Source organism: Notechis scutatus, chromosome Z, assembly GCF_049901735.1.
Source record: "Notechis scutatus isolate UNSWTSFEM ecotype Mainland chromosome Z, rNotScu1.2, whole genome shotgun sequence".
Lineage (NCBI taxonomy): Eukaryota > Metazoa > Chordata > Lepidosauria > Squamata > Elapidae > Notechis > Notechis scutatus.
In genome coordinates this window covers 80032291-80057115 of record NC_142025.1, presented here as the reverse complement: position 1 = coordinate 80057115, position 24825 = coordinate 80032291, and the positions used below count along the sequence as shown (strand labels likewise).

Genomic DNA, 24825 nt, shown 5'->3' with positions numbered 1-24825 from the left:
TTCTACAGTTGTTTAAATTATTTTTTTTCTCATTAATCTACACTCAGTACCCTATAATGACAAAGTGAAAACAGAACTTTAGGAATGTCTGTAAATGTATTTAAAAAAATTCAAATATCACATTGGCATGAGTATTCAGATCCTTTGCAATAACATTTGAAATTTAGCTCAAGTGCCTCCCATTTCTATTGATCGTTGCTGACATGTTCCAGGATTTTCCCAGGTATTGATGTCAGGCTAACTGATCTGTAGTATCCTGGATCTGATTTTTTTTCTTTTTTCTTTGAAGACGGAATTACATCAATTCTTCCAGTCTCTGGAAGTTCCCTGGTGCTCCAAGATATGTGAAATGGTTCAATGGTTCCGAGATACTTAAGGGAGTATAACCTTTTTAAGAAAGAATGAACTTAGTGTATCTTGAACTTTTTATCTAAGGCACCCAGATACAGGATAGAAAATAAAACACAAAATTCAAAATATTTTGTGGAAAATACATATATCGAGCTAACTCAGTTATCAAACAGTAATAATTTTCAACTTTGAACAATTACTTATCAAATTTTAAAAAACAAAAAAAGAAAATGTAATAAGCCTTCTAGCTACTCTGCCCCAATTGTCCTGGATGGAACATGGGAGAAGACCACACATATGCAATGGAGCCCAAGAGATATATCTGATGGTTGATCATATCCTGAATTTTTCCAAGGCTACTGGGATAAAAAAAAAAAAAAGTAATTTCCCCATAATGAAAACAAAGTGCATCTATAACATGAAATACATTATTGCTAGAAGTGGAAAAAAGACAAGGCGAAATTCAAACAGGCAAAATATTATGTTTGGAGAACATTGTAGACATTTTTAGGATTAAAAAAAATCTGAACAATGAAGGAGTTTCTAGCAGCTTTTTTTCTTGTACAAGGTCTTGATATGAAATAGTAAAGCCAATTTTATTTAGCGGTTATGGCACCAGGGAAGAAACTGAGACTGTGAGTTGAAGTTCCATCTTAGTCATAAAAGCCAGTAACTCTCTCAGCTTAACCCAGGTTGTAAAGTTGTTACTGTGTGGAAAATAGGAAAGTTGGATATGTTCTCTGGTTTGAGTTATTTGTAAAAATGAAGGCGGAATACAAATCAATAAAAATATAACATTTTCTAAGCCATCATAGTGCTCATGTGAAAAATTTCAGGTGATAATAAACCTTTATTAGCCGAATTTCAAATTGCAAAATAACCTAAAAGTTTTCGTTTTCAATGAGGATTTCTCAAGTATATGCTTTAAAGCAGGGATCTTCAAACTTGACAGCTTTAAGACTTGTGGACTTCAACTCCCAGAATTCCTCCCCCAGTCACGTTAGCTCAGGAATTCTGGGAGTTGAAGTCCACAAGTCTTAAAGCTGTCAAGTTTGAAGACCTTTGCTTTAAAGAGACATAAAAAAGAGGGAAAGAGAAAGAAATGTTGCCAGTGCGTAAGTAATTATAGGTGAAAACTATTTTTCCCACAACTACCAAAAATAGATTTGTCTCTCCAAAAAGGACACAGAAAAAAGGCATCAAAGTAACCTCTACGGAAGCTCGTTTGCAAGGGAAGCATGCGCATTTATTCAAAAATGTGTCGGAGATTCATTCGGACCAAGTAGGTTTTCCTTGTTATTTTACACGCCGCTGTGTCACTGGTTTGTTTTCTTTTTTTCCTGCTCGCTTTCAACTCCATCCGGTCCTCTTGATTGGTTCTGCGGGCGACGAAGTTTTCTCAAGTCTTTCCTCTTTTGGGGGGCGGGGGGTGTTACTTCCATTGGCTGCCTCTGCTCCGTCTCTGGCTCCTCCTTTCAGCTATCCACCTTCCGACGCCATGTATCGCTCGGTACCACCTTTCCACCGTTTTTGTTGTGTGGCTTTCGCTGTCGAGTCCCAGTTGCGAAGCGTCCGTCTGCAGAGGTGTTTCTACAATCAACCCCAGCAACGAGGAATGGTGAGCGTCTAATTCCATGTATCGGGGAGGAAAGAGGGACGGAATAAATGCTGGAAGGTGACCTTGAATATCTCTGGCTGTACCGGTTGCTCGTGTTAGGGAGGTGGAAGGGGGAAGACGGCGGGGGTAGAAGGTGACTTGGACTCCTCTTGATGAGGTTAATACTGCATAAAAGGATGAGGAAATGACGCCATCAAGCTGAACGCCTCCAAAGTACACATGGTGGAAAGCAGTCACTGAAGTGGTTTCAAAAATACAAATGTGTGCTAGTTGGTACTAATCAAGAAAATTCAGAAGGAATAACAGCATCGTTGAACCATATACAAAAAAGAATATCCCGGTTGCATGTTACTCTGTTAGGAACGATAACTGAATGTTAAGGCACTCGATGCAAAATCAAAATCGTGGCCTTGTAAAGTTCATGCCATTGTTATCAATACACTAATGCTAAAAAAAATCCTTGTGACGTATGCTATTGCCTGTCTAATCAAATAAAATGTATATGATATCTTTCAGAATCAAACTGCAGACCTTTCAAAGAGGTATGACTTATTTATATGTGCATTTACATGGCCTCCCATCTCAAACTAATGTTTGGGTGGTGGAGGTATTTTTTTTAATACACTTCATTTACATCTGTTTGGAGATTCTGTCAGAAGTTTTCCAGGAAATTCTTGATTTGTTTTCTTGAAAGCTTTATCTTCCAAAGAGTGAGAGACATGCTATTAATCAGTAGGGAACTCTTTGAATAAAGTGGAAGTCACAGAACAACAAGGACATTATGTTTGTGTAAAGCTGACATTTTAAGGGAAATTAAATCTTTAAGAATTTGTGTTAGTTTTGCCAAGATAAAAGAAGTGAAGAGGTTGAAACCAGGCTAGTCTACTACCTATGGACAAGACAAAAATGCTGTTTAAAAATGATAACTCTATTGCATTGCATCAATGAAACGATTTGATTTCTGTACAGTATAATAAGAACTTTGATATATAGAAATTATTGAAATTCTATCAAAATTATCTTGAGTAATTTGCAATAAATTTAGCTATCAGAAATCGGAATCCTTATTTATTTAAAATATTTATGTGGCTACTGCTCATTGGTGTATTGGCTCTGCCAGTTCTAGTTTTTGCTGAGAGAAACTTTGACCCTTGGAGAGTTGGTGAAATACCAATTAATTTGCAAGAAAGTAGTTCTTGTTCTGCAAATATTAAACCTGGAAGGGTTTTAGAACAGGTCAAAAATATATTGATTTCTAAGATAACATTGTGTAGATATATTTTGACAAAACTTTTTATAGATTACCCCATATCATACTGATTAACAAACTAGTGTAATGGATATATAACTGACTCAAAAACCATTCAGAGTGTTTATTAATGGTTTTCAACAAATTGAGGAGAAATATCAACTAGGAAGCTGCAGTATTCGTGGTTGTAACATTTTCATTATTTAGGTGAAGAGTTTATCATATTTGTAAATGATTTAAAATTGGGTGTAATATACCTTTGAAAAATATATAACATTAAAAAGATCTTGACATATTTGTAAAATAGATTGCAAATAAAACAAAATTTAAAGCGATTCATGCAAAATTATTCAATTACTAAATTGAAATTTGCATTGGAAAACCAGGTGCAATGCAAACTGTTGATTATCATCTATAAAACTCTATATGATTTAGGACTTGGATACCTTTCAGACTCTTTCTCTTACTATTTTTGCCTAATCAGTAAGATACAGTACGGTTGGACACACCACATCACAGCTATAAAGTATTGTCAGTTTTTGCAATCTGGAAGACCTTTTTTTGGTAGTTGCTATTCTGTGGGAAAAAAATCTCCCTAAAGTTCTAATAGCCTAAATCCCATTGGGCTTTCATAAAGCTGTGGAATCAACACTTTTAGCAAGCCCTTTATTTTTCCTCTGATAGTCTATTCTGATGGTTTAATCCTTGTTACTATCCTTATGATTATGTAATATCTATTTTATTATTGGTATTTAATGATTGTTTTAAGTTTTGTATGTATGTGAGCTATCTAAAGTTACTTCAGTGATTGAAATGGCATTCAGGTGAGGAGGGAGGGGATACTTGCCATTTGTACTGTACTTGTATAAAAGATCTTGAAATATAAATTGATTTATATAGTAGCTTATGGACAAATGCAGCTTTTTGGTAACTCAGTAAATATATTTTATTTTCCAAATCATGGACAGCAGTTCTACATTTTCTTTGTCATTGCTTCCCCTCATGTAATGCTCCTAAACCTGGGCCTTCCTACGAAAAAGATGAACATGATAGCACCCTTTCAATACTTGGAAAGATGCCTCACAGAAAAAGACTTGCTCTTTATTGTTCCGGAGTACAGATCTGAAATATACATTTAAGTTCTACAGAGTCAGATTCTAACAGAAGTGGAATCATTAACTGGGGGTGGGCTAGGAATTCCCTTTCACTTCCTGTGTTCCAGAAAAGGTTTTATTAAATATTCAGGAAAGTTTGCCATTTTTCTGAAAACTTGCATAAATTTTTTTGCTTCCAATTCTGTGATTTCAAGTCCGTCCTTTTTCTGATGCTTTTATTGATCAGCTTTTTCTAGCTCTCCTGTAATTGTAAGGTATGTCCCTGACAGGTATCCTATTTTCTTGAAATAGATATGTAAAGTATATATTATGTATATAGCACTGTCATGCATAACAGTAGTTTCTCCATTCAGTATTAATTCAGAAAAATATACATCTACATACCATAAAATGAAAGGCTGGAAAACTTGTAAAATGTAAACTCTTTATTAGAACATATAATAATAGAATTGGAAGGGACCTTGTTGCAGGCAGCAGAATGTTCTCCACAGCATCTCCAGATCCTGTCACGTCTGTCACATGTGCTCAGTGTGAACCTGCTTTCATCTGTGAAGAGCACAGGGCGCCAGTGGCGAATTTGCCAATCTTGGTGTTCTCTGGCAAATGCCAAACGTCCTGCACGGTGTTGGGCTGTAAGCATAACCCCCACCTGTGGACGTCAGGCCCTCATACCACCCTCATGGAGTCTGTTTCTGGACGTTTGAGCAGCCACATGCACATCTGTGGGCTGCTGGAGGTCATTTTTCAGGGCTCTGGCATTGTTCCTCCTGTCCCTCCTTGCACAAAGGCAGAGATAGCGGCCCTGATGCTGGGTTGTTGTCCTCCTACGGCCTCCACGTCTCCTGATGTACTGGCCTGTCACCTGGTAGCACCTCCATGCTCTGGACACTACGTTGACACAGCAAACCTTCTTGCCACAGCTCGCATTGATGTGCCATCCTGGACGAGCTGCACTACCTGAGCCACTTGTGTGGGTTGTAGACTCCGTCTCGTGCTACCACTAGAGTGAAAGCACCACCAGCATTCAAAAGTGACCAAACCATCAGCCAGAAATCATAGGAACTGAGAAGTGGTCACCACCTGCAGAACCACTCCTTTATTGGGGATGTCTTGCTAACTGCCTATGCTTTCCACCTGTTGTCTATTCCATGTGCACAACAGCATATGAAATTGATTGTCAATCAGTGTTGCTACCTAACTGGACAGTTTGACTTCACAGAAGTGTGATTGACTTGGAGTTACATTGTGTTGTTTAAGTGTTCCCTTTATTTTTTTGAGCAGTGTATTTGTGCTCATCTAAATAGTGCTCTTACATAGGTTCTCTTGTGGGAAGTTGGGTTGTTATTTCAGTAGAGGAGCAGTTAGTGTGAGTAGTTTTACAATAAATGTCTATTTCTAATTTGCCATCATTGCCTCTGCTGATGGAATATATAGGAAGGGTAACTTGTTGTTTTCTTCTTCCCTTGTTAATTTTTATTCTGTCAAAGATGTTAATCTTTTGTGTGTATTCTCTAGTTGGTCCTCTAGTTAAAAATTGGTTTGGTGTTCTTTCATGAAGCAATAAGAAGTATAGTAATTAGAATCTGATAATTTCTAATTACAGTCATAGATTCTTGTCAAATCATGAAGGCAAAGGAATCTGCCCTTTTTTCATGCAGAATTGGATGTGGCATAATCATCCCAAACAAACATGCACTTTAACTATGATCTGTTCTCCATCCTTGCTAACATGCTAGTCACATAGGAGGATATAGTTTTTAATGCTGTTTTTAATAGCAATTTTACCTTTAAAAGTGGTGTCTTAAAAGTAGATAATATTTATTTTGGCTAAATTACTTTCTATATTCTATCACTTTTATTCCTAAAACTAATCTGTGTGTTATAACTGAGCAAAATACAATCATGCTTGGTTTAGTAATATACTTGTGCATTGCAATATATTACCTGACACATAAATAATATTCTTGATTTATATGTGTTTAATTAATTACATCATTATGTAATTCTAAAACAATGTAATAGCAAAACAATGTAATTTATAATTAGTTGTTTTTCAAAACAATTAAAAAAGCAACTGTGTTTATTCTTAATCGTCTGCCCTACTTTAGTCATATGTTGCAATCACATGGTGGCCAGTTGATTATTTAAAAGTAAATGTATAACTGGTTGTGAAAAAATGCTTAAACTCTGACCTGTGATTTGGAAATAAGTCATCAAGAAAGTGTATGCATTTGGAAAGTTTTATTCACTGTTTTGTAATCTTGAATTATTTTAAATTGCTCTTACCAGGATTCGGGAATTTTCTTTAGGGTTAACTTCAGATGCAATTACAGTGGCACCTCGGTACTCCTCTTTAATTAGTTCCAGGAAGCATGATGAATACTAAAAAATGATGAGTGCCAACAAATCACGTGACTTACCACATGACCCTTTGTTTCAGGTAGAACTTCTGTATGTCGCTTTTCCTAGGTCAGCGACTTTCCAGCATGGTCGACTTCTTGTCCATTCTCCACAGCCATCCCACTTTTCCTATCACAGCATGTTGACTAACAAACAAATGATGAGTACGAGGACAACACTTCCTCATCAAAATATATCGAGTACCAAATTCAACGAGTTTTGAAGCAGTCGAGTACCGAGGTACCACAATTGTCCTCTACTTACAACCATTTATTTAGGGACGTTCAAAATTACAACTGCACTGAAAATAATGACGTATAAATAACCAACCTTTTCACTTATAATCCTGACAGCATTCCCATAAGTTAGATGACCAAAATTTGGGTACTTGGCAATAGGCATGTATTTTTGACTATTGCAGCATTCTAGGATCACCATTTATGACCTTCCCACCCAGCTGTCAATAAGTGGGAAGCCAGATTTGATTAATGACTGCATGATTTATTTAAGAACTGCAGAGATTCACTTAACCATGCTAAAAGCCATAAAATCAGGCATGACTTACTTAACAACAGTCTTGCTTGTCAGCTGAAATTCTGTCGGCCTGGCCAACATTAACTAGCAGTATCATACAATTAGTAGTCTTGTGGCTGCCAATCTAATGATTGTCCAATAATCCTGAATTATCCATGACTTTGAAAACATATATTTTTGTTTTATCTTCTAAATACCTGCAGGATCTTCTTTTTTGCAAGAATCTCTACTTATCTAACTCAGTCAAGAATGGCATGCTACTGATCCTGTCAGCCAAAGAATGTAAGCTAGCGGAGACCAGAAGGCAAACTTCTTTTGCAGGGGTCCCCACTATATGGAATATCCTCCCTTCAGAGATTAGAATGGCCCCAACTCTTTTAGCCTTTTGTAAGGTGTTAAAATTTTCGCTATATTCCCATGCATAGGGTCCTCGTTGAATGTCCCAAGGGTCCCATTTTCTGATTGTGTTTCTAACAGGCAAAATTTCTTACTCTTGTGTGTCTTGAATTGGAAGTTTTTAAAATTTCTACTAATTTTACTGTTTTTATTGTTTTTTTCTTTTTTAAAAATTAATTGTAATATATTTAATGAACTTTAAGCCATCCAAAGCCATTGACTGAGATGGGCAGCCATAGAAACTGAATGAATGAATGAATGAATGAATATTGATTTCTGACAGTTCTCCTTAATGTCAAGAGTGGTCTGAAATTTGTTTTTGAATTTGTCTTTTTATTTTATCTGGAATGGTTAAAACATAGCATGCAGAGTAAAAAAACTACAATGTGTTGCAGCTCTTCTTTCATCTGGAAAAACTGTACACTCTATAGCAGGGGTCGCCAACCTTTTGGACCTCAGGGACCACCAAACTCATAATTTTAGATCCCAGGGACCAGTAACTGGTTCTGTGGGTGTGGCCTAATTTGTGGGTGTGGCTTGGTGGTCATGTGACTGGCTGGTCATGGTTTGTATGTAAATATTATAAATATTAATGTAAATATTGAATTTTTTATAAAAAAGAGCAACTTTTACCCAAAATCAGGCAAAGCAGGCAGGCAGATTGAGTTGCTCACAGAATCACAGATTCACTCAGAGATCTATCTTTCTGCCATTGGCTACCTGAGCCGGTCACATAAAATATGCTGGCATGCAAGCTCATAAAATTAACTCACAACTCACCATGCATGCAAATATTGAATTTTTTATTTTTAAAAAGAGCAACTTTTATCCAAAATCAGGCAAAGCAGGCAGGCAGATTGAAATGCCCACAGAATCACAGATTCATTCAAAGATCTATCTATCTGCCATTGGCTAGCTCAGTCTGTCACATAAAATTTGCTTGCAAGCACACTCACAAAATTAACTCATAACACACCATGTATGTAAATATTGAATTTTTTATAAAAAGAGCAACTTTTACCGAAAATCAGGCAAAGCAAGCAGATTCTGTTGCTCACAGAATCATTCAGTGATCTATCTATCTGCCATTGGCTAGCTCAGTCTGTCACATAAAATTTGCTTGCAAGCAAACTCACAAAATTAACTCACAACACACCATGCATGTAAATATTGAACTTTTTATTTTAAAAAAGAGCAACTTTTATCCAAAATCAGGCAAAGCAGGCAGGCAGATTGAGTTGCCCACAGAATCACAGATTCATTCAAAGATCTATCTATCTGCCATTGGCTAGCTCAGTCTGTCACATAAAATTTGCTTGCAAGTAAACTTATAAAATTTGCTAGCAAGCAAACTCACAAAATTAACTCACAACACACCATGTATGTAAATATTGAAATTTTTATTTAAAAAAAGAGCAACTTTTACCGAAAATCAGGCAAAGCAGGCAGATTGAGTTGCTCACAGAATCATTCAGTGATCTATCTATCTGCCATTGGCTAGCTCAGTCTGTCATATAAAATATGCTAGCAAGCAAACTCACAATATTAACTCACAATGCACCATGTATGTAAAAATTGAAAAAAAGAGCAACTTTTATCCAAAATCAGGCAAAGCAGGCAGATTCTGTTGCTCACAGAATCATTCAGTGATCTATCTATCTGCCATCGGCTAGCTCAGTCTCTCAAATTTGCTTGCCATGAGTCTGCACTGAATTTGCTTGCAAGCAAACCTTCAGTCCTAAGGTTCGGCTGTACTTAAAAGCAGAGCCGAAGATCTGAAGACTAGCTAGAAAGCAAGAAATCCAACCATTTCCTGCTTCCTAGCTAATCTAAATCTCCCAGCACAGCAGAACAGATGATGGTCGGAAAAAGGAAAAATAGCAAATTAGCAGGCAAGTTTACCGGGTAAGGAGTGAGTGGGCGGGGAGGGTTCCCGTGGGCCATGTGGGCGGCGCAGCCTTGCGTTTCCGTGTAGCCTGGATTAATTGCTTTGAGGGGTGCTCTGGGGGTGAGATTCATCTGCGGCCCACCAAAATTTTCTCATGACCCACCAGTGGGCCATGGCCCACCAGTTGGCGACCACTGCTCTATAGAGCAGGAGTCCCCAATCTTTGGGTCATGGACCCTGACTGGGCCGTGGGCTAATCGTCACTGGGCTATTTGAGTGGCCAGCTGGTGTGTACCCCTTTGCTCAAGAGTCTTGGGACAATTGCAGCCCCTCATGCAAGCCTCATGGCGGGCGCTCGTGGTCTCACTTATGCGAGCCTCCTTGCAGGCACTCGCAGCTCCACTTGAGCAAGCGTTGCCACGAACATCACAAGTGCTCGTTCGGGAGCATGCCTGCGTACGTGTGCTTGCCCCGTCCATAAAATCATCCCCTCTTTCCTCCCTCTGCCCCTGTTCTGGGCCGCCAACCCGGAAAGGATGAGGAACTCTGCTACAGAGCATTGCTCAGGGGATTCTTGCTATTGATTAATCAATTGTATGTGGTCAAATCAATGCTGATTCTTAGCAACTATATAGATATATTTTCTTCAGAATAATCTGTCTCCAATCCGGTCCTTTATATCTAACGGTAAATAAGCCTATCTACCTTGATGTTAGTTTTCTTCTTCTCTTCATTATAGACTTCTTCAGACAGTTAGGTATTCACATAATGTATACATAATTTGAGATAATTTGGTAATAATTTGGGATAATTTGAGCTGGTGACTCAAATGAAAGCTTTGAATTGATTTGTTTGATAATCAATGAAGGGAAATATTTGTAGCTCAGGGTTAAAATGCTGGGTCCTTGATGCTCTCTCAGCTTGGTTGTTTTCATAGAGACATTTCATTACCCAAACTAAGTAACATCATCAGCATTGATGATGTTACCTAGTTTGGGTAATGGGAAGTCTGAAAAAAAAAAAAAAAAGCAAGCAAGCTCAGAAAGCCCCAAGGACATTCCCTCTTTGATAATCTTTTTTTCTTCTTCTTGGCTATCCTTTGTATTTTCAGTAATCTTCTCTCATGTCAAAAGTATTTTCTTTCTATCGTTACTTCTTCAAAGCCCAACTTTCAAAGCCAATTTTTGTTTCCATAGAGTGTTGCCTATATGAGTCCACTTGTTGCAGGTATAGCATCTCTAATACCTTAATTGTTACTCTGACAAATGCTAGTCTGTATTGTATTTTTTTACTGTTAGTTCCTTTGATGTTAATAGTTGACCTTAAAAAGGCAGGAGTGTCCATCATTTCAGTATCTATTGTCAAAATCTGGTTACTGTATATATATTGTCATATTTTTGCTTTTTAATTTTAGTCCCATTTTTTTCACTGTGTGCGGTAAATAAATAAAACTTTAGCCCAGGCCAAGAAATCTTTGAAAATGCCTTGGACTCCCTCTCTCAATTTTTATGACAATAAGAAATAAGTTGAGGGAAGGAAGATATAAGTTGAGGGAACATTTTGTTTCTTCAATTGTTCTAATAAAAGTAGCTTTTAGGTATGCATAGTAGCTGTTTCTTAGTCTGATCTACCTGATACTAGACTCGTTAACTTTTAATATTAGAGCTTATAGTTTATTTGTATATTCAGTTTTAGTAACATCATCAGTGTAGCATACATACTATATATAGTCTAAAATATATCTGTCTGTTTATCTATAATCAGCATAGCACAGGTTATTGATATAGTTCTGTCGGGTTTGCCATCTTCAGCTGCTTGGCTTCACTGGCATTGCTATAAACCAAAAAGTGGAAGGGAAGGAATTTGGGGAAGCTTGGGCTGGAGAGAGAAGACATATGAAACAGGGAGATATACAAGCTTATTATTACCTTTATTGTCAGAGTACAACATGTGTACAATGAGATTGGCTGAGCCTCCCTTCATGCACCCCCACACACAACTCAAAGTGAGGACAAGAGTCCCTAACCCAGACCCAATTTATTACCCTTATGTGACCTTGTTGCACAATGTACTGGCCCCGCAAATCTGTTATACTATGTTGACATCAAGTTATTTTCCATTCAGAAGTCTGACAGCCCATGGGTAGAAACTGTTCTTCAGCCCGTTGGTGAGGCTGGCTATGCTTCTATATCTCCTACCTGATGGTAAGAGAGTGAAGAAGTGCTGACCAGGGTGTAAGTCGTCCCTGAGAATTTTCCTTAATCTTCTAAGGCAGCAAGCCCTAGTGTTGTCATCTAATGGTATCAGGGAACAGCCCACGATGTTTTGTGCTGTGCTCACCACCCTCTGTAGTGTCTTTCTATCCATGGCCGTCAAGCCAGCACACCACACTGTAATGCAATATGTGAGGACGCTTTTTATTGTGGACTGGTAAAAGGAGGTCATCAGTCATTGTTCCATTTTATTTTTTTGCAAGACTCTAAGGAAATGGAGTCTCTGTTGGGCCTTTCTGGCCACCTGGGTTTTGTTGATTTTCCAGGTAAGATCTTCGCTGAGGTAGACTCCCAGGAATTTAAAGGAGGAAACTCTCTCCACACAGCCCCCCTCGATGTAAAGTGGGGTGGGTTCCTCTATCTTCTTCCAGAAGTCTAACATCACCTCCTTTGTCTTGCTGATATTTAGGTGCAGGTTGTTTTCTAGGTACCATGAGGATTATTTTTGACCCTCCCCCCTGTACACAGTTTCATCTCCACCTGTAATGAGACCCGATATGGTAGTATCATCTGTGAACTTAATGATCACAATCATTAATCAGATGATACACAATCATGTGTGTACAGTGAGTACAGATAGGGACTGAGCACACAGCCCTGTGGGGAGCCAGTGCTAAGCTTCAGGGAGGTGAATGTGACAGACCCAGCCCTCACTGTTTGCGGTCGGTCCCTCAGAAAATATTTGATCCAGTCGCAGATGGAAGAGGGAAAATCCTAGTCAGTCAGCTTTTCAATAAGGATGCTCGGCAGGATGATATTGAACGCCGAGCTGTATTCAGCTGACAGGAACCAGAAGTGTTAAATCAGAATAAACCAGCTGCCAAAGACAACTGGCCTGTGAACAGAATGTGAAACTACTTTGAGAAGCACCCAACATCAAAACAATTCCCAAAGCATCAAACCGTGGGAGTACTCAGACTTAGTTTTACTTTCGCTGCAACAAGTTAACTTAGTAAAAGAACCTATTACTTCAACTGAATGGAGTTGAGGGTCTTTCTTTCCTAAGGATCTAAATCGGGATAGGACTGACTAGTTCTTTTAAAGATCTATTTTTACATGATACGGTCAATACCATATTGTGGAAAGTGGTTGGCTTCTTTCATTTGGATGTGCTTGATGCCAACCTTATTTTTCATTCTGTTTCTCCTTATTGATTCACAGTTTTTGAATTTTTTAAATTGGGACACACATTTTTATACATGCCAGTTTTAAAAACAACAGTATTTATTTGTATCTTTAGTGTTCTTTTTTTAATTTACAGGCTTCTTCATTCATTGGATTTGCTTTTTTTCTTTTTAGGCTAGTCAATCTTCATTTAGAATTGAATATGACACTTTTGGTGAACTCAATGTTCCAAATGACAAGTATTATGGTGCACAGACTGTGAGATCTACAATGAATTTTAAGATTGGTGGTGCAACTGAACGGATGCCAGTAAGTTATTCAAACCTGAATTTATTCTTTGAATGTAAACTTAGATCTAATATAGATATTCAGAGTTAAGGATTTAAAAAGTAGATTTTCAGATTATGTCTGCTTCTCATAAACAAGCAAGTAAGTGAGAAAGAAGGCCAGTGTGCTGTTGCCATTTCTATTGCCATTCTTAATCCTTAAATATTAATTAGTTAATACAATACAGACCAATGCTAGCTTGTAAGATGTATTTTTTATCTTTGTATTTTAAAATGCTGCACAATTGATATTATTCCTAAGAGCTGAAAAGTAGTTAATAATCAATTTCCAAAAGTGATTAGAAAAGAGAATATGCAAACTTAGTGTTCTTTTAAAGACATCAACAGTGATTTCAGCAAGATCATTATGCTCTTGTTTCCACTGTCTAGAGCAGCAGTTGCCAACTGGTGGGCCGCAGCCCACTGGTGGGCCGTGAGAAAATTTTGGTGGGCTGCAGAGAAATCTCACCCCCCAGAGCACCCCCACAAAACAATTAATCCAGGCTGCGCAGAAGCAAAAGGCTGCGCTGCCCACATGGCCCGTGGGAACCCTCCCCGCCTACTCATTCCTTACTCGGTAAACTTGCCTGCTAAATTGCTATTTTTTCTTTTTCCGACCATCATCTGTTCTGCTATGCCGGGAGATTTAGATTAGCTAGGAAGCAGGAAATGGTTGGATTTCTTGCTTTCTAGCTAGTCTTTAGATCTTCGGCTCAGCACAGCTGAACCTCCCTTAGGACTGAAGGTTTGCTTGCAAGCAAATTCAGTGCAGACTCACTGCAAACAAATTTGAGAGACTGAGCTAGCCGATGGCAGATAGATAGATCACTGAATGATTCTGCGAGCAACTCAATCTGCCTGCTTTGCTTGATTTTGGATAAAAGTTGCTCTTTTTTTAAATAAAAAATTCAATATTTACATGCATGTGTGTTGTGAGTTAATTTTGTGAGTTTGCTTGCAAGCAAATTTTATGTGACAGACAGCTAGCCAATGGCAGATAGATAGATCTCTGAATGAATCTGTGATTCTGTGAGCAACTCAATCTGCCTGCTTTGCCTTATTTTGGGTAAAAGTTGCTCTTTTTTATTAAAAAATCAATATTTATATAAATATTTATAATATTTATATACAAGCCATGCCCAGCCAGTCACATGACCACCAAGCCACACCCACAACTTAGGCCATGCCCACAGAACTGGTTAGTGGTCCCTGGGATCTAAAATTATGAGTCTGGTGGTCCCTGAGGTACAAAAGGTTGGCGACCCCTGGTCTAGAGCATTTGTGGGGGATCCCAAGCTCTTCTTATACAGAGAGAAATTATGAAAAACTGAGTTACTCGCTAGCTCTTTATTCTCCATGGTTGTTGACTACTCTTCAGTTTGCCCTTTCTCCCAGGGAGTTAGTAATTATTTTGATTTGTATTCTCATAAAATAGCAATATTCATTGATAATTTAGCTATTAAATAGTGTCATCATATAAACATGTAAATAAAATAAAAAGTACTTTTAGCAAAACAAGAGTGTTGGCTTTATATGAAAGATAGTATCTTTCTATGTTTTGTATGCCTTGTTTTATATGTGAAGTTTCAGATTTTTCTTAAAACCTTAGGTTCAAGTAATAAGAGCTTTTGGTATCTTAAAACGAGCAGCTGCTGAAGTAAACCAGGATTATGGCCTTGAACCTAAAATTGCTAATGCCATTATAAATGCAGCAAATGAGGTAAGATATAATATGTATGTATGACATCCTAAAATATTGTATTTAATTTTGATATATAGATGATGACTTTTTGCATAAAGGAAGGTATTTGAAAAGTAATTTTGATTTAGCCATGTATTAAAGTATCTAATTCCCTTAACCTGTTTAAAAATGCTATGAATGTTTCATTATCAACAGGGAAAAAGATAATAAGGGTAAACAAATTAAAGCTGAACAAGTCAGTAATATGTTTTCTTAGCAAATTTTTTGTGATGATTTGATTGAGGATTTGCTCTTCTGAAATATTTGATTGCATTTTTAAAAGTTTAATTGGGTCGATAAACTTTGTGTGGGAGGGCCTTTAAGGTGCCAACCAATCCCAAAGCTGCATGTTCCTCTGTGACTTCCAAATGAGCTTGCAGAGCTAGGTCTTCAACATTTTCTGAAGACTGGGAGAGTGGAGATACATCTTACTTCTGAGGGCAGAGTGTTCCAAATTCTTCATACTTCCTTTAAATTGTAGTTTATTGTGCCTTGTTGATTTCTTTCTTGTAGGCTAAAGGTATGCAGTGTAACTACTACCTGTTCCTTATACAGATAATCCTTAGCTTACAACCATTCATTTAGCAACTGTTCAAAGTTATGGTGGAACTGAAAAGATTAGTTTTGATCAGTCCTCAAAGTTGTGGTCCTCAAACATGATTAATGTTCAACTGTCTGGTTTGTAATTATGATGTTGCTATTTGGAACCTTCCTTGCTGGCTTCCCACAAGCAAAGTCAATGGGTAATAAGCCAGCTGAGAAGGTTACAATTTGTCCCAGTAAGTCAATTCCCACTGCTTTCTCTCCCAAAGGGTCCACTATAGAGTCACAGATCCCAGGGATCTCATATTCTGCAGCACTCCTACCTGCCTGCATTCTGTAGTATGGATGCCCGCTTGCGGCAACCTTTCACAACCTCTGTCCTCTTGAGGTTGCTGCCAACCCACCTGAGGCTGCTGTGAGTCCTCCCATGACTCCCATCAACCCACCCACGCTTCCTTGTGCCCCACATACACACTTAGTTGCTTTGCTGGGACTCCTCCTCCTCCTTCCTACTTAATGACTCCCATATTCTATGGTTACAGTGACAACTGGGATTGCTGGGACTGCCGTTGCTAAGCAATGTGGTCATGTGATGTTGCATTTTATGACCGTATCACTTAGCAATGGTGATTATGGTCCCAATTGTTATTGTAACTCAAGGACTATATGTAAATTCTAAATTCCAGGCCTCCTATTATCCTTTTCCCCCCACTTTGGATATGTTTGTTTTTATTACATTGAGCTTATTTGTTGATGGTTGGGCCTGTTTCTTGTTGACTTCTATCTGTTTGCTATTTCAAAAATATAAAACATTACCTTTTCCTTTGATGTATATTATATAGGAACACAATAATAAAGTATAAAACCTATATGTTTTATAGGTATCTGAAGGTAAATTAAATGATCACTTTCCTTTGGTGGTGTGGCAGACTGGATCTGGAACTCAGACTAACATGAATGTTAATGAAGTCATCAGCAACAGAGCTATTGAGATACTAGGTGGTAAACTGGGGAGCAAGGACCCAGTGCATCCCAATGATCATGTTAATAAAAGCCAGGTCAATATATTCTTCCTTTTATTTTCCCTTTTTCTGCATTAGCAAGTATCTGCAAGTTGATCACAATATTTATTAAATAGACGTTGCTTAGTTGGGCATAAAATATTCAGTGTGTCCCAATATGTGTGTACATGTGTAAGCTTCATTGTATGGCTTGCTGTCTTTCTTCAATCAATTATGTTTATTGTTGCATAAAAACAATTAACTGTGGCACTTCATTGACTGAGAACTAACTTCCTGGTACAAAATATATAAATTTTATGTTTTATGTTATGTTATATGTTATATTATATTCTCAGTCATCCAAATCATGGTTGTCCCAAAGGTGTTTTTTCAAGAGGCAATTGGATTTTCTTGTTTTTCTTTGAAGACATTTCACTTCTTATCCAAAAGCTTCTTGGATGAAAAGTGAACAGTTTTCAAAGAAAAACAAAGTCGAGTTGCCTCTTGAAAAAGCACCTTTGGGATATATAGATTTTTAGTATCTGTCTGGAATTGTTTCTCAAATGCTGCATACTGTGTGTAACCCTGGCTGAGTTATTATTAGAGGTTTGAATGACATCGTACATGACAGTACCTGGGAAGGTGGCAGGTTTTCTAATTTTTTTCAATATCAAGTTCAACATGTGTTATTAAGGACCCCATTTTAATTGAACTTAGGGACAGATGATCAATAATATTAAAATCAACAATATAGTTTTGTAGAATAGCTTTATTATTCATCATTATCCTGCCACCATACCTCTCCACTACCCTCAGATGCTTAGTCTTTTTCTGAACCCTACTTCTTAATTCAGCTGATGCTCATGAAAGAAATGTACAGATAATAATTTGCTGCTTTTTGAATGTTAAAAGAGCTCAAACGATACATTTCCCACTGCAATGCATATTGCTGCAGCATTGGAAGTTCATGAAGTGCTGTTACCAGGGCTACAGAAGCTTCAAGATGCCCTTGATGCCAAGTCAAAAGAATTTTCTGAAATTATTAAAATTGGACGTACTCATACTCAGGATGCAGTTCCTCTTACCCTTGGCCAGGTACAAATCATTTTACAGTTTCATACAATGAAAAAATACTAATTTCTTGTGAGGAAATTATTTCCATACAATATATATTTGCTAATTATAAAATAGTGTTTGGATCATTTTAAACATTTGTCACATGAAAAAAATGCTATGAAATTTGCAATATTTCTTTTTATTTTTTGTCAAGGAATTCAGTGCTTATGTGCAACAAGTCAAGTATAGTATCACAAGAATCAAATCAGCCATGCCAAGAATCTATGAACTGGCAGCTGGTGGCACTGCAGTTGGCACAGGACTGAATACAAGAATTGGTTTTGCTGAGAAGGTTGCATCTAAAATAGCTGCACTTACAAGTAAGAAAAGACATTAAAAGTATCCTTGATGTAACCTTTAACTTGATAGAATAAAAATGGGGGAAATGGAAAATAAGAAAATGAACCTGCTGTTTAATATCTTTTTGTTTTCATTCACTAAATTTTATAAATTGGGATATTGTAGAAGTAGCAAATATTATCAATATTTATAGCAGCTTAATTGCTAAAAATTTGTAACGGTCCATTCTCAAATTCAGGAAGCCAGTGGAGAAAACTCCACCCTCGTGTCTGAAAAGAAGATTATCTTCTGCAGGAAGCAGAAGGTACAAATCATCATCACTATCATTTTAGCCATCGTCTACCCATTGCAGGATGAAGGACTCTTCTGCATGTTTCTAACCAATATGGTCCTGAGCTTTCTTTTGCCAACTGGGCCTGCAATACTTGCTGATGTCATTGATCTATCTTGTTTTAGGTCTCAAGTCAGATCCATTCGATGACTGCCTTGGTGCACCTGCCATCAGTTCTTCTTGCTATGTGACCAGTCTTATTTCCATTTTTATTCTTTTTATTCTGTTGATATGTATACTTTCGTTCATTCTCTAATCCACATGAAGGTCTTTTTCTCTTGTCTTGTTATGCCGAGCATATCTTTCCACAACTCTTTCCGCCATTCATAGTTTTTGTATCAATTGTAGGTTAGTATCAGAAGGTACAAATAATCCCCTTTAAACCAAGCAATAATTAACAAACATTGGTAGCTCTAGAAGTAGTCCTCGACTTAAAACCACAATTGAGCACAAAATTTCTGTTGTTAAGTGAGACATTGGTTTAAGTGAATGCTGTCCCTTTTTACAATCTTTCTTACCACAGTTGTTAAGTGAACCACTGCAGTTGTTAAGTTAGTAACATGTTTATTAAATGAATCTGGCTTCCTCATTGACTTTGCTTGTTAAAAGGTCACAAAAGTTGATTACCTGACCTCAGGACACTGTAACCATTATAAATATGAATACAGTCATCACACATTGATGGCAAATCAAGAATGGACATATGTGTGCTGAGGTACACAATTGGTACATTGCCACAAAAAGAGGCGGCTGACCACTGAGCTGGAGTGGCAGAGCGCAGACTGCAGTTCCTGCAGCAGCAACATAACAAGATGCTCTGGACAGCTGCACCAGGTCGAGTGGCTGATGTGACACAAGCAGGGTCCATGTGGGGGGTGGTGGTGGTAAGGGGCTGATCAGGAGCACGGCAGGAAAGCCAAGCAGGGACCACTGCAGTCGGGCAACCCAGGGAACAGCCAGGAGTGACAGCAGGACTCTTTGCCCAGGGGCACTAGTGGGGAAGCTTGCTTGGGTCAGGGCCTACATATGTAATATTGTATAATAGATAATAGTGACAGTCTGGTTTTTTTATGCATGGTCATTTATGCTCTCATTACCTCAGTACTGAACTATTGCAGTTCACTGGTATGTGCATCTCTCCTTAAAGACAACCGAGAGGTTTCAGCAGGTTCACCTTGAAGCAGCTCAGATAATCTTGGACACATACAGATTTGTCCAACTAATACTTCAACTCTAGAATATTCCCAAATACTGATGTCAAACAGGTTGGTCTCCAGATCCTTATTCACTTTTTTCTGTTGTTTAGCCCCTGAGATAACAATCACCAGTTCCTTTACCATCCTGGGAAGGATTCTATCCAATCCAGGAGATCTGAAATCATTCAAAACATTTAGATGTTCTCTTAGCAATTCTTTACCAATTTTGATTTGTAACTTTTGATAGGTTGGATGCAAAAAATAGATGCAAGGCAAGCGATAATCAATTTGCTTTTCTCCCTATGCCTTCATCATTTGCTATCTTCTCAAACAGTATGCCAATTATTTAGTTGACTTTTCTCTAGTTCTGCTTGTACCCAGGGGTGGGATTCAAATTTTTAACAACCGGTTCTGTGGGCGTGGCTTGGTGGTCATGTGACTGGGTGGGTGTGGCTTGGTGATCATGTTATTGGCTGGGCGTGGCCAACTCAATATCACTCACATCGAGGCACGCATCTCCTTGCCTGGCCTCTCGTGACTGTGGGGATGCTGCAACAGTTGTAAGTGTGAAAAAGGGTCATAGGTCACTTTTTTCAGTGCCATTGTAACTTTGAATGGTCACTCCACCCAAGCAAAGTACCAGCAAAAGAGGGGGAAAAACTCCAGAGACGTTCCAGAGACAGGAAGTCTAGTCCTTCCAAGAATGTAATAAGGGTTAACAGAGAGGCACTTTCTGTAAGCAACACCAGAATGTTTCCTTCCTGCCTTCCTTACAGGATTAGACCAGGAATTTCTTCTAACAACTGGTTCTCTGAACTGCTTAGAATGTTAACAACCGGTTCTAGCGAATAGGTGCGAACTGGTAGAATCCCACCCCTGCTTGTACCCAAAGAACTCTGTTGTTTTTGGCATTCATAATAAAATCTTATCATTTCAAATGTGGATTATTTTCCAATATTCTACTTCTGTTATAAAAATTTTTTGTTTACCAGAGAGTTCTTGTTGCATTCAGTCTAGTCTCATGGGCTATCTCTGATTTCTCCTTTTTTTGTACTGATTGTGTTTGAGTCTTAATTATTTCTTAAATTATCTATTAAACCCGCTCTGTCCCTCTCTGGGAGAGATGGACGGTTCAAATATGTGAAAAATAGTAAACAATAATAGTATTATTGCTGCTACATCTCCTGGTATATAATCCTTTGCTTACTGTTTTCTTCTTTGTGTAGAATTTATTATCTTTGTTTTTCAGTAGTTATAGATTATTATGTTCTTTAGATGTAGTCTAAAGCCCTCCAGATGACTTTAGTAATATTTATTTCAAAGGCATTCTTCCTACTCTTTGTGATGTGAAGTTTTTCTTTAATCATGGTTCAGGGATCCAAGTTTTCTCGACAATATCCCTTGGACCTATATTTCACTTCTAGACTGCTCCATTCCTCAAACTACCTACTTGAATTCTTTTGCCTGCCTTCCTAGTTTCTTTTAGACTCAATATTTTTTCCATATTATTTGTTCAAGTATAAAACTGAAGAAAGGGATTGTAAATAGTAAATTAGATTAATTGTTTAACCTCTACATCATGTCATGAACCTATACCTGGAGGGCAATATATATTCTTTGATCATTATGTCTTGTCTGTAGATCAGGGATGTCAAACTCGATTTAATTGAGTGCTACATCAGGGTTATGTTTGATCTCAGGGGGAGGGAGGGAAGTGAGGTGTGTGGCCAGGTAGTGTGGCCAGCTTGACACCATTAGTCGAGGCTCTGTTTTCTGCTGCAACAGCCTCTTGTAGCCCTTTGCCAGTGAAAATGGAGCTTGGGGAAGCTGCACATGGCCTGCCCGGGCTCCGTTTTTGGCCATGATGGCCTTCTGCAGCCCTATGCCAACAAAAATGGAGCTTCCCAAGGAGGCCGTCATCCCGGGCTCCATTTTTGCTGGCAGAGGCACCACCAGCCAGTCATTTATTGTTTTGAAGGTGGCCCCGTGGACCAGATCTAAGAACCTCATGGGCTGGATCCAGTCTGTGGGCCTTGAGTTTGACACCCCTGCTGTAGATCATTGACCATTTCTGTGAGCAGCAAGTCACTCATCATCATAACATATTTTTCTTCTGTATAATTATTGTTTTATTTCCTTGTCACAGTGTCAGTGTAATCTTCTTTCCTTTCTTTTCTTGGCATTCTGGCTAAAAATCTATCTCTAGAAGTCTGTGAATCTTCTTCCAGATAGCATGCCTACTGTAAATAGGTCCACTGCTACCCTATCTTCTGGTTCTCTTTGTTCTACCAGTCAGACTTCCTCCAGTTTTCTATGCAAACCCTCTATTTTTAAAAATATCCTTCTGCCTAACTCAGAAGGCATTCTTCATCTTATAAGTCTCAATATGTCGGGGCTGATCCTCCACTCCATTCTCCTCCAGCAACATAATGAATTTGCACTTGGTTCATGTGTAATTGGAGGCCCCACCAGCCAGGAAAATAAACATGGTGCATACCTGGCCTCTCTGGCCATGACTCTGAATCTCTTAAGAATTTGGCAGTTTCAAACCATTTCTTCCTTTGTACACATCTAACAAGCCCTTTCATAACCAGTAGATCCCTCATTTGAGGTTTAAGAAATTGAGCCAACTAACTTTTGTTACGAAGAGTACTCTCAAAATTCTGCTCTTCAATATTATTTTTCTTGTGGCCATCATATCAGGACACTCTGAACATGCTTTGTTCTGATTTTCAGGGAGGGCCAATTAATCTAATAAATAAATATGGCCTTGGATGTATTATAGTAATTCTGTCATTTGGCCCTATTTTATTCCTCCAAAGAACAAAAAAAGAACCCCACCCAAACATATTCTAGATACTTGAGAGTCATCATTTAGATATCTGCCTTTGTGTTGATTCATATATGCATTATATGCCACATCTGTTTATTTACTTTATCTAGATCCCTGTGGGACAGAGATGCAGTGTCCATCTTGATCTGCTTGGGGAAGGAATAATTGCTTACTCCTTCAGCAGCTGTCAGATTAGAAAGGAATCCCAGTGAACACAATTAAAGAAATGGCTCTATCAGCCACATTTTGCAAAAAAAGGATATTTTGGAATAGATGGGTGGGGGGAGTCACTGAGTTTGGTGTTTATCTTCCCTGAGTATTGTGAGATTTAAAATATTCCAAATTTCATACTCACTAATTCAAAAGACAACTCGGATGTACAAACAAAGAAAGTTTATTAAAAATGTGTTTGCAAAGGCAGGCCTTCACGTCTCTTCCCAAAGTGGATTGAGATCATGATGAGTGCCCTCGGGGTTTCAAACAATACTTTTACAGTTTTAATCAATATAGACCACACCTGAGATCCAGTTCCCTTTGTCTATGTGCTTGACAAACACATCCTTCCCAAACAAATAACACATCCTACGTTTGTGACAACATGACTTCCTTTTGTCCGGTTACTACAGGATTTATCTTATCTTTGTTTTATATAGTCTGTTCAGAGCAAGACCAAACTTCCTGGCACATTCCGGTCAAGCTGACACACATTTGTTTTTCCTTTACAGTTAGTGGCTTTGCTGCTGAATCTTGCAATAAGAGTCATTAGCATTTTACAATACAATTTAATTTCTTTTATACAAGAGTAACTTCCTACCCATTCTCACAGTATTAAAAGATTAATTCCTTCACATCTGTAGAAACTTGCTGAGAGCCAGTTGGGTTAATTATGATGCATTGTTCTTTCAAGACCTAAGATGAAAATCAGAAATCCATGAATTCCTGCTCTATCTAAACAAAGGAGATTGTTTAGGTCTGCTTAGGGCCAGTAGCATCCTGGCTTCCTGTCAAGTTTTAGGTTTTTTTTTATTTAAGGAATCTTCAAAATCCTCCAGTTCATTATCAGTAGACAGTTTCTCAATAATAGTGGCAACCTTATCTCTTCTAGAAGAAATGGAAATTATTTGCCTAATCTCCATAGGTGGAGTTTCTTCAAGCTGTCTTCATTCATTTTGTTAAAATGAGAACTCGTGGAAAAATATATGAATTCTATTTCTAAATGCTAGCGCTCCTACTAGAGACACCTAGTAAATGCTATGCAATCTATTTGCAATCTATGTCTGGCAATCTATTTTCCCAACTTTATTTTTTCCATGAGATATTAGTCTGGGAACCCCTAAAAATGGTGATTGTCAAATTTTATTTATTTTCTCAGACCAAAATAAAATAGACTACATGTATTAATCATATAACATTTGAACTGTGCATAAGAATAGATAGAATGCTAATAATATCTTACTTCATTATTTTCCTTAGGTTTGCCCTTTATTACAGCTTCAAACAAATTTGAAGCCCTTGCAGCTCATGATGCCTTGGTTGAACTGAGCGGTGCAATGAATACTGTGGCTTGTAGCCTAATGAAGATAGCTAATGATATTCGTTTTCTTGGATCTGGTCCACGATGTGGTTTAGGAGAACTTACCTTGCCTGAAAATGAACCTGGAAGCAGTATTATGCCAGGTAACCTTGCCAAGATTGGATTGTTAACTTTGGGTTGATGGATATTGAAAGACTGACGGTATAATGTATTTATTAATTACAACCTGGCATAGTCTTTTATAAATATCAGTCATATTTTTTCAGTACATAGTAAACATGAATAGATTGAAGAGGAATAAAATGTATTGCTACATTGATCACAAATATATTAATACATTTATTTTAATGGTTACATTTAAAAATAGTGCATTATTTATAACAATTTTCTCCCTACTCAGTAAACTCTTATTCGTGTTTATTTTTTAGTTAATTTTGTGCTAATAGCTTAAGAATAAGGAATAATATTAATTAGATTTAATAATTCCAAAAGATATATTTAAATTTATAGAACTGTAATAGTAGACACGAATTATTATAAAATTACATCAATTTATTCAAAGAAAACATAATAACTACCATAGATAAAATGGACCTTTTGTGAAGATTTGGATACCAGATGGCATGTTTTCAAATTATTATTACCTTAGTTCTATACTTGGTTTTCAATAACAATGTTTTAATTCAGGTGTGAAATGATGAGAAAAAGTGCTTTGCTTCTTTAAGTAAACTGCTTAACAGCATAGGAAAAACCAGTAAACAAGGAAGGGAGCAAGCTAAGTATAAACAACTGAAGAGCATTTGACATATTTCATTTTACAGTTAGAAAATAAACAATGTGTTAAAAAATATATTCTAGGTCTACTGGAGAGGTGTCAAACTTAAGGCCCACAGGCCACATCTGGCCCGTGATGTGATGTGATCTGGCCTGCAGGACTGTCCTGGTCTACCCAATG

At 37.7% G+C, this 24825-nt stretch overlaps 1 protein-coding gene across 9 annotated transcripts in view; it reads left to right on the top strand.

Annotated features, from left to right (window-relative positions):
* The first annotated feature begins 1368 nt into the window (after positions 1 to 1368).
* The window catches only part of FH (fumarate hydratase), a 33030-nt gene continuing 9573 nt past the window's right edge, over positions 1369 to 24825 (top strand). The window contains exons 1-10 of one of the 9 annotated variants that reach the window (XM_087947154.1): positions 1881 to 1969; positions 2486 to 2511; positions 6774 to 6973; positions 7471 to 7549; positions 13124 to 13258; positions 14885 to 14995; positions 16441 to 16617; positions 17473 to 17655; positions 17831 to 17996; positions 23810 to 24013. In XM_087947154.1, coding sequence (XP_087803280.1) covers positions 13220 to 13258; positions 14885 to 14995; positions 16441 to 16617; positions 17473 to 17655; positions 17831 to 17996; positions 23810 to 24013 — 880 coding nt within the window. In that variant the 5' untranslated portion in view covers positions 1881 to 1969; positions 2486 to 2511; positions 6774 to 6973; positions 7471 to 7549; positions 13124 to 13219. Of the gene's footprint in view, positions 1970 to 2485; positions 2512 to 6622; positions 6974 to 7470; positions 7550 to 13123; positions 13259 to 14884; positions 14996 to 16440; positions 16618 to 17472; positions 17656 to 17830; positions 17997 to 23809; positions 24014 to 24825 lie in introns of those variants that run through there. The other 8 variants (XM_087947148.1, XM_087947152.1, XM_087947153.1 and 5 more) reach the window with 8 other exon arrangements.